Here is a 13,575-nt window from a genome sequence, read left to right on the forward strand (position 1 = left end):
TCTAATTTTTTAGCTTTAAACAATCTCACACAAACATATGCAGTGTAATAGGTCTTTTTTGATCTTGACATACCAGCAAGGTTTCAAAAGCTTTCTAACAAACGAACAATTGTAAACTGCTCTAAGGGGATTTGATAAGTTAAACACAAAGGAGTCAAGTTTTCTATGCAACTTGTATTTCCTATATTTTTGAGCGCAGGATCTATTTCCAGGGATATAACAACATATATTATTTCTGTCAAGGATGAAAGATCCTGTAGGGGTTCTTTCCAAAAGGGTACAGGGACGGACCCTAATAATTATATTCATTTTCTTTACAGAAGATTTAAATATTAAGCTTTGCATGAGCATTACAGTTTATTCACAATTCTATGACCCCTGGTAACATACTTTTAATATTCACCAGAGACTTTGCTGAGTTGTAAAGATATGCCTGCCAGTTTCCAACTGGTGAATGTTGTGAAAATGTGAAAAATAATGACAAGGAAGCCTTGGATATTGTTGCAACTAGGATTAAGCATTTAAAACAACATTTGCAAAACTAAAGTAACATTTTGCTGTTCGGAATTTAAGAGAACAATTGAAATGGCATTATTGTACCTGACATCAGAATCTATGCTTAGCCTAGTAACCAATAAGCTAGTTATGCTGTCAGTTCTTCTAATAGTAGAAAGATCTTGGAGCCCTTCATGAATTCCCACACTTTCTGAGAATAACTAAAAAGCTGTACAGAGCTAGTTTTTTGATAGCACAGCATGATAGGGAAGGGAATCAGAAGGAATTTATAAACAAAATAATTAAGCTCTGTGGTTCTCAACCTTCTTAATGCCGCAATCCCTTAATACACTTCCTCATGTTGGGGTGACCCCCAACCATAAAATTATTTCAGTTGCTACGTAATAACTGTAATTTTGCTGCTGCTATGAATCATAATGTAAATATCTGATATGCAGGTGTATTTTTATTCACTGGACCGAGTTTGTCACAAATACCCGATATGCCCAAATCTGAATACTGGTGGGATTGGGGGGATTAATTTTGTCATTTGGGAGTTGTAGTTGCTGGAATTTATAGTTAACCTACAATCAAAGAGCATTCTGAATGCCACCAATTATGGAACTGAACCAAACTTGCCACACAGAACTCCCATGACCAAAAGAAAATACTGGAAGGGTTTGGTGGGCATTGACCTTGAGTTATGGAGTTGTAGTTCACCTACATCCAGAGAGCATTGTGGACTCAAACTATGATGGATCTGGCTCAAACTTGGCATGAATACTTAATATGCCCAAATGTGAACACTGGTGGAGTTTGGCGAAAATAGACCTTGACATTTGGGAGTTGTAGTTGTTGGGATTTATAATCTCAGTTGATTAACAATCAAAGAGCATTCTGAACTCCACCAACAATAGAATTGGGCCAAATGTCCCACACAGAACCCGCATGGCCAACAGAAAATACTGTGTTTTCTGATGGTCTTTGGCGACCCCTCTAATACTCCCTTGTGATCCCCTCAAGGATCCCAACCCCCAGGTTGAGAAATGCTGATTTAGCTAGAGCTATCCAAATGTTCACGTACGTCATTGTCCTGTAACAGTTAACAATGACAACCCTATAAGAAAGGTCAACAATAATAAGGATTTTATCGCACAAAGCCCCTATCCCATGTCACCAGATACATGCCGACATGAGCACCTTCATTATGGCATCTCTCTTCATTTGTAAAATTGCACTCATACTTCTGCATACCACCATAACCCTGCCTTCCACACTTCCATTTTTAGAAACAATTTTACAGTTCCAGCAATTTTTAAAAGGCAAATTTGACTATAAAATATAAAGGAATCACTCAGGAATAGCGAGTGGGATAGAATATAATAATAATAAAACTTTATTTGTACCCCGCCACTACCTCCCCAAGGTAGTCGAATGGGCTAACAAAGCACTCAAGGTGCCACACAGAAAGCAGAATTACATATAATTAAAACAATACACAATCTGACTGAATACAACAATGAATAACACTGATTGATAAAATTAAAAAAATAAAATTTCTAAAACACATTAATACATGTGGGTCACTGGGTTTCTTCAAACATGAACTAAAGTGTCAAATAACAATGGCTGACATCATCACATAACCACAGTACATTACTCCAGGTCAAAGGCCATGGTTTTTAGGCTCAAATGGAAGATTTGGAGATTTGTGACTAATTTAATCTCAATAGGGAGGGTATTCCAGAGCTGAGGAGCCATCATCGAGAAGACCCTCTCTCACATCCCCATCAACCACACCTGTGACAGTGGTGGGACTGAGAGAAGGGCCTCTCCAGCAGATCACAAGGCCCAGAAAATGCCTGTTCAATTTTATTATTTATGCATTGATTACATTTATATCCTATCCTTCTTTCAAAGAGTTTAAGGGGCAATATTCCCACATTTCCCAACTTTCCTGTGAAATAGATTAGGCTGAGAAATAATGACGGATCTATGATGACCCAGTAAATGTCATAACCATATGGGGATTTGAACTCCATCCCTCTGTCCAAGTCTAACATTGTAAATGCGGCAATATGCAAACTCTTCAAACATGTTTAACCATGGAAAAAAAATAACTCAATTCCTCAACTATTTCATCCATTACTGAATGATCTTGATGCTACATTGTATTTATAATGTTTATACTAAATCTCTCCGCTTTATTTTAAACTCATTGTTTCTTGTCCAATGCTGATACACAGACCAAACAAACATTTGTTTATTTGCTGAAACATAAAAATTGTAGCTATCTTCATTTTTTAAAAATAAATAAACAGTTTCATCAAGTTTCCATTCTATGATTTTCCTGTCCAAGTTTTAATGTTCTTTACATATTCCCTCCAGCATCTTGGCCAAATTATCTTTCCAGAGACATGGGGCCCCAAACTAAACAATTTTAAACACAAACACATACACACATATTCAGGTCAGCCATGAAGAGAGAAACAGATACAAGTTTTCAGGCATTCATCACTTGAAACTGATGGTAACAATGCCTAGGGTTGTTGTTGATTATGATAATGATGACGTTTTTGCCTTTTTCCTAGTTGGCACCCAGACAAATATATGTTATTTTATGCATTTATTGTTTTGTGAACTTATTTTATTATTGGTTTATTTGTTATGTATCTTGTTGTATTGGTATGTTCTGCACTATTGTGTGCTTTTTGTGAGCTGCTCCCAGTCCCTTCAGGGAGATGGTGGTGGGATACAAATAATATAATCTCCATTGGAGTCATCATGATGGACCAGCTTTGGGTTTCGTGTCTTCCATGCCAACCACATACTATTGAAATGTATTAGTATTCCGAAACATTGTTCAGGGCAGTTTTCAATCTCGTGATTTGATGCAGCTCTGTAGTGGAATTATAGTGTTGTTGTTTTGTGTGTGTGTGTTCTCATGATCCAGCCACTTTATGAGGGCTTTTAGACCAGACATTGCTACTCTCATTTATAGAGATGGGGGGGGGGGGGGGAGGGAGGGTCATTAAGATGGCCTACCCACAGACCCACAAAGGGAATTATGAATGCCCTCCAGATCTGATCAAAACGCGGTTGTTCTCCCCCAATCCCCAATATTTTTAATTAATATATTTAACATCCAAAACTAATTTAGTCCAGAAAACTGTAGGAATACTGTCTGGACTGCAATATTCTGCAGACCAGAACCAGACATAGTGGGTTTATCCCGCGCCTTCCAAGAAGGCACGGAAAAAATCCACTATCTAATTAATTTGCTACAAACCATGGTTTTCCTGGTTTGTAGCAAATTAATTTGGGATTGTCCATGATGTCATCTGGACAGCCTCTTCTTTATTGTGGGAGTTACCGCAATAAAAGGCTGTCTGGATGTGCCCTCTGAATGATTACAATCTAATAATACTATCCTTGTTTTCTGCAGAGATAGTAACAAACTATTCACACTTCACTGTTATCTTTAGCTGCCTAGCAGAGCTTTTTGCAGGTGGTGGAAAGGCTGCTTCATTTGGACACTGACAGGGAATAGAACAAACACACAGAGGCTTGCTGTGACAGTTTCCAAGGTGCCTTGAGGGTACAACCACTCATATTCACTCTGATCTTGATGCAATTATTGTACTGTGCAGTGACAATAAAGGTGTCCACAGCACTATAACTTGTGTGAGATCCGTTTCAATTCATGTAGCATGAAGTTGGAGACAAAAATGCATAATTTGTATTTTTGATACTTATATTTCATCGAGCAAGAAGAGGTTGGGTGAATGGGCATAAAAGGTTATTAATACTTTCCTTATGAAACCTAGTAGTCCTGCTACATTAGAAAAGCAAATCCTGTAGCTGTTCTTTTTTAAAATCCAGAAGATAGGAGCAAGTATTATCTCTTTTGTGGGGCAAAGTGTTTCTGAGGAAGGTGACAAACCAACCCCAGGTATGTTTGGTTGAAGCAAATTAGTTAAATCCAGTGTAACCCAAACTCAGATCTATATTTGGCATCACTGTTATCTTCATTACATATCACTAGGCGAGAGAGAAATTTACTTATGTTGACTCTCCTTGGCCTTTGTCACTACCAAAACCACTGGCTACAGTATCATCCTTGGTGATTGTATGGGATGTATCTTAGAGACCTAAAAACAAAATGGAGACTCTGTTCTAGCTAGCATGTTTGGTATCCAAAAAAGCTGCACTCGATTTCTGCTCAAGTCCAAGTAACTCTTGCAAAGTTTTGTTTTATCCCTTAGGACAACTCAACATAAACATAAGACTGCTGGATTAGTTCATTAGAAGTTTTTGAGTAAAGTGTGAAGTGACTTCTCTGGTTGAATTAGTTTGCAGTGCCATTCATGTTCTTTGATTCGTGTCTGGGCGCTGCATTTGGGGGTCCCTATGTAGACTTGTCCAAAGAACATGAAAGGCACTGCAGACTAATTCAACCAGAGAAGTCAGCTATAGCAGAGCACATGGTAAGCCAACCTAAACACAGAATACTATTTGAGAACACAGAAATTTTATTTATTTATTTATTTACTTTACTTTACTTCTATACCGCTGTTCTCAGCGCGGAGGCGACTCACAGCGGTTCACAACACACAAGAAACAGCAAAATTCAATGCACCAATATAAAAAACATTTAACAACCTAATCTAATACACAATTAGTACACAATTACTATAATAACCATTTACTAGCGTCTCATCACTAAAAAACATGATTCAGATTCGTCATCCATTGTTCCATTCCTATGTCATTACCATTCATTGCACTAATTATTCGAACGCCTGCACAAATAACCAGGTCTTTACTTTTTTTGCGGAATACCATTAGAGATGGTGCTAATCTAATGTCTGTGGGAAGGGCGTTCCACAGCCGGGGAGCCACCACCGAGAAGGCCCTATCTCTCGTCCCCGCCAGCCGACCACTCTATTTGGGACCACTCTAACAACCATTATGTCAGACTACACAGAGAAGCCACTGAAATCCACAAGCACACATACAATTTTGATAGAAAGGAGAAAACCATGAAAATGCACAAAATCTGGTTACCTGTATTTAAAAACACCAGAATCAAGACACTAATAATAAACACCATTCAGAAACACGATAATTCCAGACAACAAGGAATCAAGAGCCACTTAACACCTCCCTAACAGAGGGTGCTTCCAAACAACAAAGGTCAGGCTACCTTTATGCAGATACCCTCGCCGATTGACTTTGCAAACTTGACTACTCAAAGGCTAATTCAAGCTTGCTAATTGCAACATCCACACTTTCCTTACACAGACAATGGTACTTCCTCTCACTCTGGACATTCCACAGGTATATACACTCCATGTTGTGTGTCAGCCTGTTCAGCCTGTGATGGAGTCTGATTATCAGGGTGCTTTGGATAATGGGAATGGGAATGATGTTCATGTTCAAGCGGATTTCCCTGATGAGAATGGGGATGCTGTTCATGTAGATGTTCCTGAAGGGCATGGGAATGTTGGTCAGTTTCCTAGGCCTGGATTTGGAGATGTGGGGCCTGAATGCAGTTTAGATGATAGCTCACAGAGGCCTGTATTGCTGAAAGAGGACTCTCAAGGTCTTGAGCTTGGGAAAGGCTCTGTGCTGCAGTTCCCTGGCCAGCTATCTCCAGGTGGAGATTTTAATGAAGGGAATAGCAGTGAAGCCTTGAACAGGAGAAGTGCTTTCAGTCAGCAAAGACAAACAGGTCAACAATTATGGTGCTCAGCCAGATTACAGCAGAAGTTAAAAGTGAAACCAAAATTAAGAAATAATCCTTTCCTAGCTATTTGGGAATTAGGGCAGAGTTTATAGGTGCCAAGTCTGGAATCTGGCTTCAGACAAAGCAACATTGGATTCATGTTCAGTTCTTCATGCCAAGGTCTTGGACTTTTGCCTTTGTTTGATTCATGGATTTATGTGCCTTTGCTGTTATTTGCCTATGGAATCAAGTATCTAGTTTCATGGAATTCTTTCAACTATTTCTTTTTGGACTATTTCCTCCTGTTTCTTTTTAATCAATTGGATTATCTTTTACTGTGGACTACTTTTTATTGCTTTGGCTTTTATTATCCTCAAAAAACTGCTTGCTATTTTAACCCATCTGTTTGGTGTTTAAAGTCAGAGGTGATCCTGCTCTGGAGTGCAACACTCCACTTGCTTCACTGCCAACAGAACCTCTGAAGATGCCAGCCACAGATGCAGGTGAAATGTTAAAAGAGAATGCTGCTGGAACATGGCCATACAGCCCAAAAAAACTCACCTACTGTCAAGTGAAACTTTGCAGGTGCTGAATTGGGATCTGGAATTATGGATTGGCTTAAAGTCACTAAACTGAAGATGAGCACTGATATAATGAAGACACTGTAAATAAGTGTGCAATTTACATAGGATTACATTCACAATGAAGTAGCAGGTACATGGCGTAAAATCATAGAGTTGGAAGATACCATAAAAGCTGTCCATTCCAATGCTCTGCCATGCAGGAACACCCAATCAAAGCACTGTTGGAAGATGGTTATCCAGCCTCTGCTTTAAAATCTCCAGAAGGAGACTCTGCTATGCTCCAAGGAAGCACATTCCATCAAGAAGTTATCTCTAATGTTTAGGTAAAATCTCTTTTCCTGAAGATATAGCCCTTTGCTCCATGTCCTGGTTTCTAGAGCAGCAGAAAACAAGCTTGTCCACTTCTCAATGTGTCATCCTTTCAAATATTTAAACATGGCAGTGCCTCTCAACCTTTCCTTTTCCAAGCTAAACATACCCAGCTCCCTAAACTAATCCTTGTAGGGCTTGACTTCTAAATCTTTGATCATTTTAGTCGCGCTCTAGACACGTTCCAATATCTTTCTTTAATCAAAGTGCCCAGAACTGGACACAGTATTCCAGATGAGAGGCCAAAGCAGAAGAGAGTTGTAGTTTTCAAGACAACCTCATCCCTTCACATCTCCATCCCAGATGGTCACTGGCAAGAAATATATCACCATAAGAGCTTAAAAAAAACTAAATCAGGCTATAGTCTGACTAGACTAGCATTCTCTTCCCAGAATGGACAACCACATACTCACGGGAAGCTACAAGCAGGAACTTGAAGACAGTATGATCATTACCTTTAAAGCCCTAAACGGCTTGACTCCAGGCTATTTGATTAATCACATTTCCTTCTACAAACCAACCCAGGCAATGCAGTCATCGGAAGAGGCCCTGCTCTCAGTCCCACCCTCATCTCAAGCACCATTGGTAGGAACAAGAGCGGGCCGTGATCACCCCCACCTCTGGAACTCCCTCCCTAAAGAAATAAACCTTGTCCAGTCCCTTTTCTCCTTCAAAACACAACTGAAAACTTATTTTTGCTCATTATCATGTGGGGAGGAGGAGAATTGGATGATGAGAGACCACTACTAGACCGCTAATTGAAAACAATATTTGAGCTCTCTTAGACAATGTTAGCCCGGCTAACATCACTGGCCACACAATCAACTCACATATCTTAGTGAACCTTTGTTGGCTCTTGTAAATTAATATGGATGTTTTATGTTTAGGTTTTATGTTAGATATAAATTTGGATAGGTTATGTTTTATTTAACTTAAGGTAAAGGTAAAGGTTTTCCCGACATTAAGTCCAGTCGTGTCCGACTCTGGGGCGTGGTGCTCATCTCCATTTCTAAGCCAAAGAGCCGGCATTGTCTGTAGACACCTCCAAGGTCATGTGGCTGGCATGACTGCAAGGAGCGCCATTACCTTCCCGCTGGAGCAGTATTAATCTACTCACATTTGCATGTTTTCGAACTGCTAGGTTGACAGAAGCCTATCAAACCTATCAAGCCTATCAAACCTATCAAAATTATATGTTTTATTTAATTTATAAGGAGCCCCCGATGGCACAATGGGTTAAACCCTTGTGCCAGTAGGACTGAAGACTGACAGATCACGGGTTCAAATCTGCGGAAAGCAGGGATGAGCTCCCTCTCTCAGCTCCAGCTCCAGCTCCCCATGTGGGGACATGAGAGAAGCCTCCCATAAGGATGGTAAGACATCAAAACATCTGGGCATCCCCTGGGCAACGTCCCTGCAGACAGCCAATTCTCTCACATCAGAAGTGACTTGCTGTTTCTCAAGTCGCTCCTGACACAGAAAAAAATATATAGATGTCATGTTATAAATTGTTTCATATGTGGGGTTATTTTCTTCTGTTATGTTTGTATTTGTTTTTGTACTGAGGCATTGAATGTTTGCCTTTTTTTGTTTGTTGGAATCCGCCCTGAGTCCCCTTAGGGAGATAAGTCAGAATATAAATAAAGTATTACTATTATTATTGTATCATTTTCTTCTCATATCCCTCAGCTAGTGGAATTCAGAGTTATAAAATGTCTTGAAGGCATAATGTATCTCACATATCGTGGGTTTTAGCCCAAAGAAAGGCTTTATTTAGTGATATATAGGAACTACTGCTCAAGAAAATTAATACATTATCTTATGCAAAGTCGCTTTTGCTAATACAAAAATATTTATCAGTCATATGAACAACAAAACATGTCCTGACAACACTAGAGCCAACAGAACATGACGATCTTACAATCCTTGCCATCCCATTGATCCCAATGCTGGCATCCAGAACTGGCGACACAGCAGGATAAAAGGAGGAAGGAATTATAACTGAACAAATTGGAGTTGACTTTTTTGCCTCTTTCATTCTTTTGTCCAAGTGCCTCTAGACTCCACAGCTTAAGGGCACTGTTGCGTGAGAAAAAGAATAATCTGATTTTCTACACCAGCAGTACTTGTTGCATCTTGGAACTACATTCAGACTAAAGGCATTCTTTGGGAGCAATGAACTGCTGCCTTGCTTCCAGAGACGGGATACTCATTAGCAAGGGAAGGGAAACACTTGGAAAGCCATTTACATCAAAACTAGCTTTGTTAACTCAGGCATTTAGTAAGGAATCTCAAAGATCACGAGTGTATTAGCTGTAGGCAAGCATCATCTCTGGTTTGATGGAAAGCATAAAATAGATTCCAAACATGAAATTCATTTCTATCCCATACACAGAGCCTGAAGGCAACTTTATACAGAACATTTTAAATATTTTTTGTGCATGAAACAAAAGTTTGTGCATATTGAACCAGTACAAAACCAAAGTGTTTCTAGCTCAGCCATCCATGTGGACCATTCTGGAGCATTTTAGATTTTAAAATCCCATGTAAAATATACTCGACTTGTGTTACAATGAAGATTTCAAAGCATTTCTAGTAAAGGATGCTCAATCTGAAACTTGTCCATAATTTGGCCAACAAAATTAAGGTAAAGGTAAAGGTTTCCCCTTGACATTAAGTCTAGTCATGTCCGACTGGGGGTGGTGCTCATCTCCATTTCTAAGCCGAAGAGCCAGTGTTGTCCATAGACACCTCCAAGCACCGTTACCTTCCCACGGAATTGGTACCTGCTGATCTACTCACATTTGCATGTTTTTGAACTGCTAGGTTGGCAGAAGCTGGGGCTAACAGCAGGAGCTCACACCGCTCCCCGGATTCAAACCGCCTTCCTTTCAGTCAGTAAGTTCAGCAGCTCAATGGTTTAACCTGCTGAACCACCAAGAGCTCAACAAAATTAAAATTCCATAAAAATCCATCCTGATGTTCTGTGTGGCCCCTTCCACATAGAAACCTATTCAGGACAAACATCCTGTTGCTAACAATCAATCAAAAGGTACATCTACACTGGACAATTAAGGCACCACTTGCTGAGGCACCAAAACTTTTGGACAGAAAAGGCGAAAGACTGTGCAAAACTGTGTCTTCCATGATTCCATTGCATTGGGCAATGGGAATTAAAGTGGTGTTGAACTGCATTCATTCTACAGTGAATGGTCCAGATTGTATAACAGCAGTATATTCATTTATTTCAATTAATTGGGGAAAAAATCTGTTCCTGGTTTGAAAGTATTTTTTCCTGTTTAATTGTGTGGCACTTACTTTGAAAATAGTTGTTATATTCCAGAAACTTCATTTTTGTGGCAAACGAACTCTGTTGTTGTTATTATTATTATTATTATTATTAAATATAATAATAACTGTTGGGCGAGTGGGCATATTAACAAAAGACCCTTCCCATGAATGTTCTGTTGTTATTATTATTGTGGTGACACAATGGGTTAAACTCTTGTGCGAGCATGACTGCTGACCAAAAGGTCGGCAGTTCAAAACCGTGGTGAGCTCCCATCTGTCAGCTCCAGTTTGCCATTATTATTATTATTATTTTGTATCAAAAGCATTGCATCAATTAGTATAAAACTGATAAAAAATAGAAGGAGCGCAGGTGGCTAAATATCTTTTGACCAGAAACGGGCAACAGCAATGGCATTGCCTGTAGCCTCCAACAATTCTTCCTCTGTACATGAGGCAGGGCATAGTGGACAAGTATACAGATGTGGAGTTGTCTGTTCTGCTCCACAGTCACACTTTGCCATGTAGGGACATGAGAGAAGCCTCCCACATAATGGTCAAACATATGAGCGTCCCTTGGGCAACGTCCATGCAGACACCCAATTCTCTCACACCAGAAGCGACTTGCAGTTTCTCAAGTCGCTCCTGACGTGAAATAAAAATGTTATTATATTTATTTATATCCCATTTTTCTCTCCATACGGAGACTTAAAGCAGCTCACAACTAAAAGCATTTCAGTACAACTTCAAATTTACACATATACAAATATCGAAACAGTATTAAACAACGTTAATTTTAAAACAATCAAAGTAAAATCCACGAGAGCATATAAAATCACATCACAAAAGCACAGCAACCCTGGATAGTCTTGGTTGAATTGGTTGAGACTCCATGACATATTCCTTGAAAAATGATAGCAAAATGGGCTGGGGGATGTCCCGCACCAAGTTTTTGCAGTTTAATACACTTTCCCCGTGTTTTGATCATAGAACCAATTAGGAAATGACATTTATATAACCCGTGTTTATCCATAATAGGAGACTGCGGCCCCTTCCACACAGTTGAATAAAATCTCACATTTTCTGCTTTGAACTGGAATATATAGCAATGTGGACTCGAAAACCCAGTTCCAAGCAGATACTGTGGGGTTTTCAGCCTTGATATCCTGGGTTATATGGCTATAATTCAGTTCAAAGCAGAAAATGTGGAATTATATGGCAGTGTGGGCTCAGATAACCCAGTTCCAAGCAGATGCTGTGGGGTTTTCTGCCTTGATATCCTGGGTTATATGGCTATATTCCAGTTCAAAGCAGAAAATGTTGGATTATATGGCAGTGTGGACCCAGTTCAGATATTGTGGGATTTTCTGCCATGATATTCCCGGGGCCCTTCCACACAGCCATATAACCCAGAATATCAAAGCAAAGAAATTCCACAATATCTGCTTTGAACTGGGTTTTCTGAGTCCACATTGCCATATATTCCAGTTCAAAGCAGAAAATGTGGGCTTTTATTCAGCTGTGTGGAAGGGGCCTGGTTTATATGGCTGTGTGGAAGGGCCCTGCCTTGATTCCACCTCACTGAGCCGTGGGAGCTAAAGGGCTGTGGAAGCGTATTAATTCTACAGTGTAGACGAGCCCCAAGGCACCACAGAGTACAGACATAAGCAAGTTGGGTCTCCTCTCCAAACTTGGGACTGCTATTATGTTCCCCTTTCGACGTCCCTCCATTTCTATCCCGACAGACCAAGTAAGCACTGCAGCCCCATGACAGTCATGAGTTGGGTCTTGATGAACCCTCTCGTCCTCCCCGCCCCGAAAGTGGAAGGTTCCACCACACGTTCTAAAGCCCTAAAGTGGAACCTTCCATCTTTCCTGGAGGGGGGATGCTGTGAGGCTTCCCAGTTCTCAAAGCGAGAGGAAGGGAGAGGGAGGGGGATTATTGACGCCAACTCTTTCCAAAGTTTCCAATGGAGCCGGGCGTCCTCTTTGCTCCCCCCCCCTCCCCACTTTGGCTTCACTCACCCATGGTGATCGTCTTCTCCAAACTCTAGATAGGAAGAGGCGGCTCTCAGGGACCCCTCCGCACTAGAGATCCCCCAACCCACTCCGGGCAAAGAAAGCCAAGCAGCCCCGGCGTCAGCAAAGCAGAGGCGGGTCCAGAAAGCCCTCCCCCTCCAACCCCATTAGCCTCATCTCTCTGGAAGCCCCTGCCTCGCCCTGAAGCGGCCCCAAGCAGGGGGGCTTGGGAGTGAAAAGTACCCCCCCCCCCAAAAAAAGTCACTGAAACTCGCGTGGGAAGTTCACAGTGCCCGCCTTCCCATCAGCAGCTCTTCATCAAGGGAATTCTGCATCTACACTGCAGAATTAACGCAGTTTGGCACTGCCATGGCTCATTCTGTGATGCTGCAGCTCAAGAAGCCAATGGGATTTTGGCCGACATAAATAAGAGTCTAAAGCCTTTCAATGTGTGGATCATAATAAGTTGTGGCAAGTTCTTGGTAGTATGGGGATCCCAAATCACCTTGTCTCTCTCCTGAGGAATCTGTATAAGGACCAAGTAGCAACAGTAAGAACTGACCATAGAACAACAGATTGGGAAAGGCATACAAGAGGGTTGTATACTCTCAGCCACCCCATTCAACTTGTATGCGATGTGCAGGGTTTGATGAGTGCAAAGCTGGGGTAAAAATTGCTGAAAGAAACATTAACAACCTTAGATATGCAGATGATACCACTCTGATGGCTGAAAGCGAGGAGGAGCTGAGGAGCCTTCTAATCAAGGTGAAAGAAGACAGCGCAAAAGCTGGGTTTCAGCTAAACATCAAAAAACCCAAGATTATGGCAACAAGAATGATTGACAACTGGAAAATAGAGGGAGAAAACGTGGAGGCTATGACAGACTTTGTATTTCTAGGTGCAAAGATCACTACAGATGCAGACTGTGGCCAGGAAATCAGGAGACGCTTACTTCTTGGGAGGAGAGCAATGTCCAATCTCGATAAAATAGTGAAGAGTAGAGACATCACACTGGCAATGAAGATCCGCTTAGTAAAAGCAATGGTATTTCCCGTAGTAACCTACGGATGTGAGAGCTGGACCATACGGAAG

At 40.8% G+C, this 13,575-nt stretch overlaps 1 protein-coding gene across 2 annotated transcripts in view; it reads right to left on the bottom strand.

Annotated features, from left to right (window-relative positions):
* The window catches only part of GPM6A (glycoprotein M6A), a 238,465-nt gene extending 225,863 nt beyond the window's left edge, over positions 1–12,602 (bottom strand). Inside the window, exon 1 of one of the 2 annotated variants that reach the window (XM_060778691.2) lies at positions 12,490–12,602. In XM_060778691.2, the coding sequence (XP_060634674.1) occupies positions 12,490–12,493 (4 nt within the window). In that variant the 5' untranslated portion in view covers positions 12,494–12,602. The remainder of the gene's footprint in view (positions 1–12,489) is intronic. The other variant, XM_060778693.2, reaches the window with a different exon arrangement.
* Positions 12,603–13,575: the final 973 nt, after the last annotated feature.

The sequence above is a fragment of the Anolis sagrei genome, chromosome 5 (genome assembly GCF_037176765.1).
Source record: "Anolis sagrei isolate rAnoSag1 chromosome 5, rAnoSag1.mat, whole genome shotgun sequence".
In the NCBI taxonomy this organism is placed as follows: Eukaryota; Metazoa; Chordata; class Lepidosauria; order Squamata; family Dactyloidae; genus Anolis; species Anolis sagrei.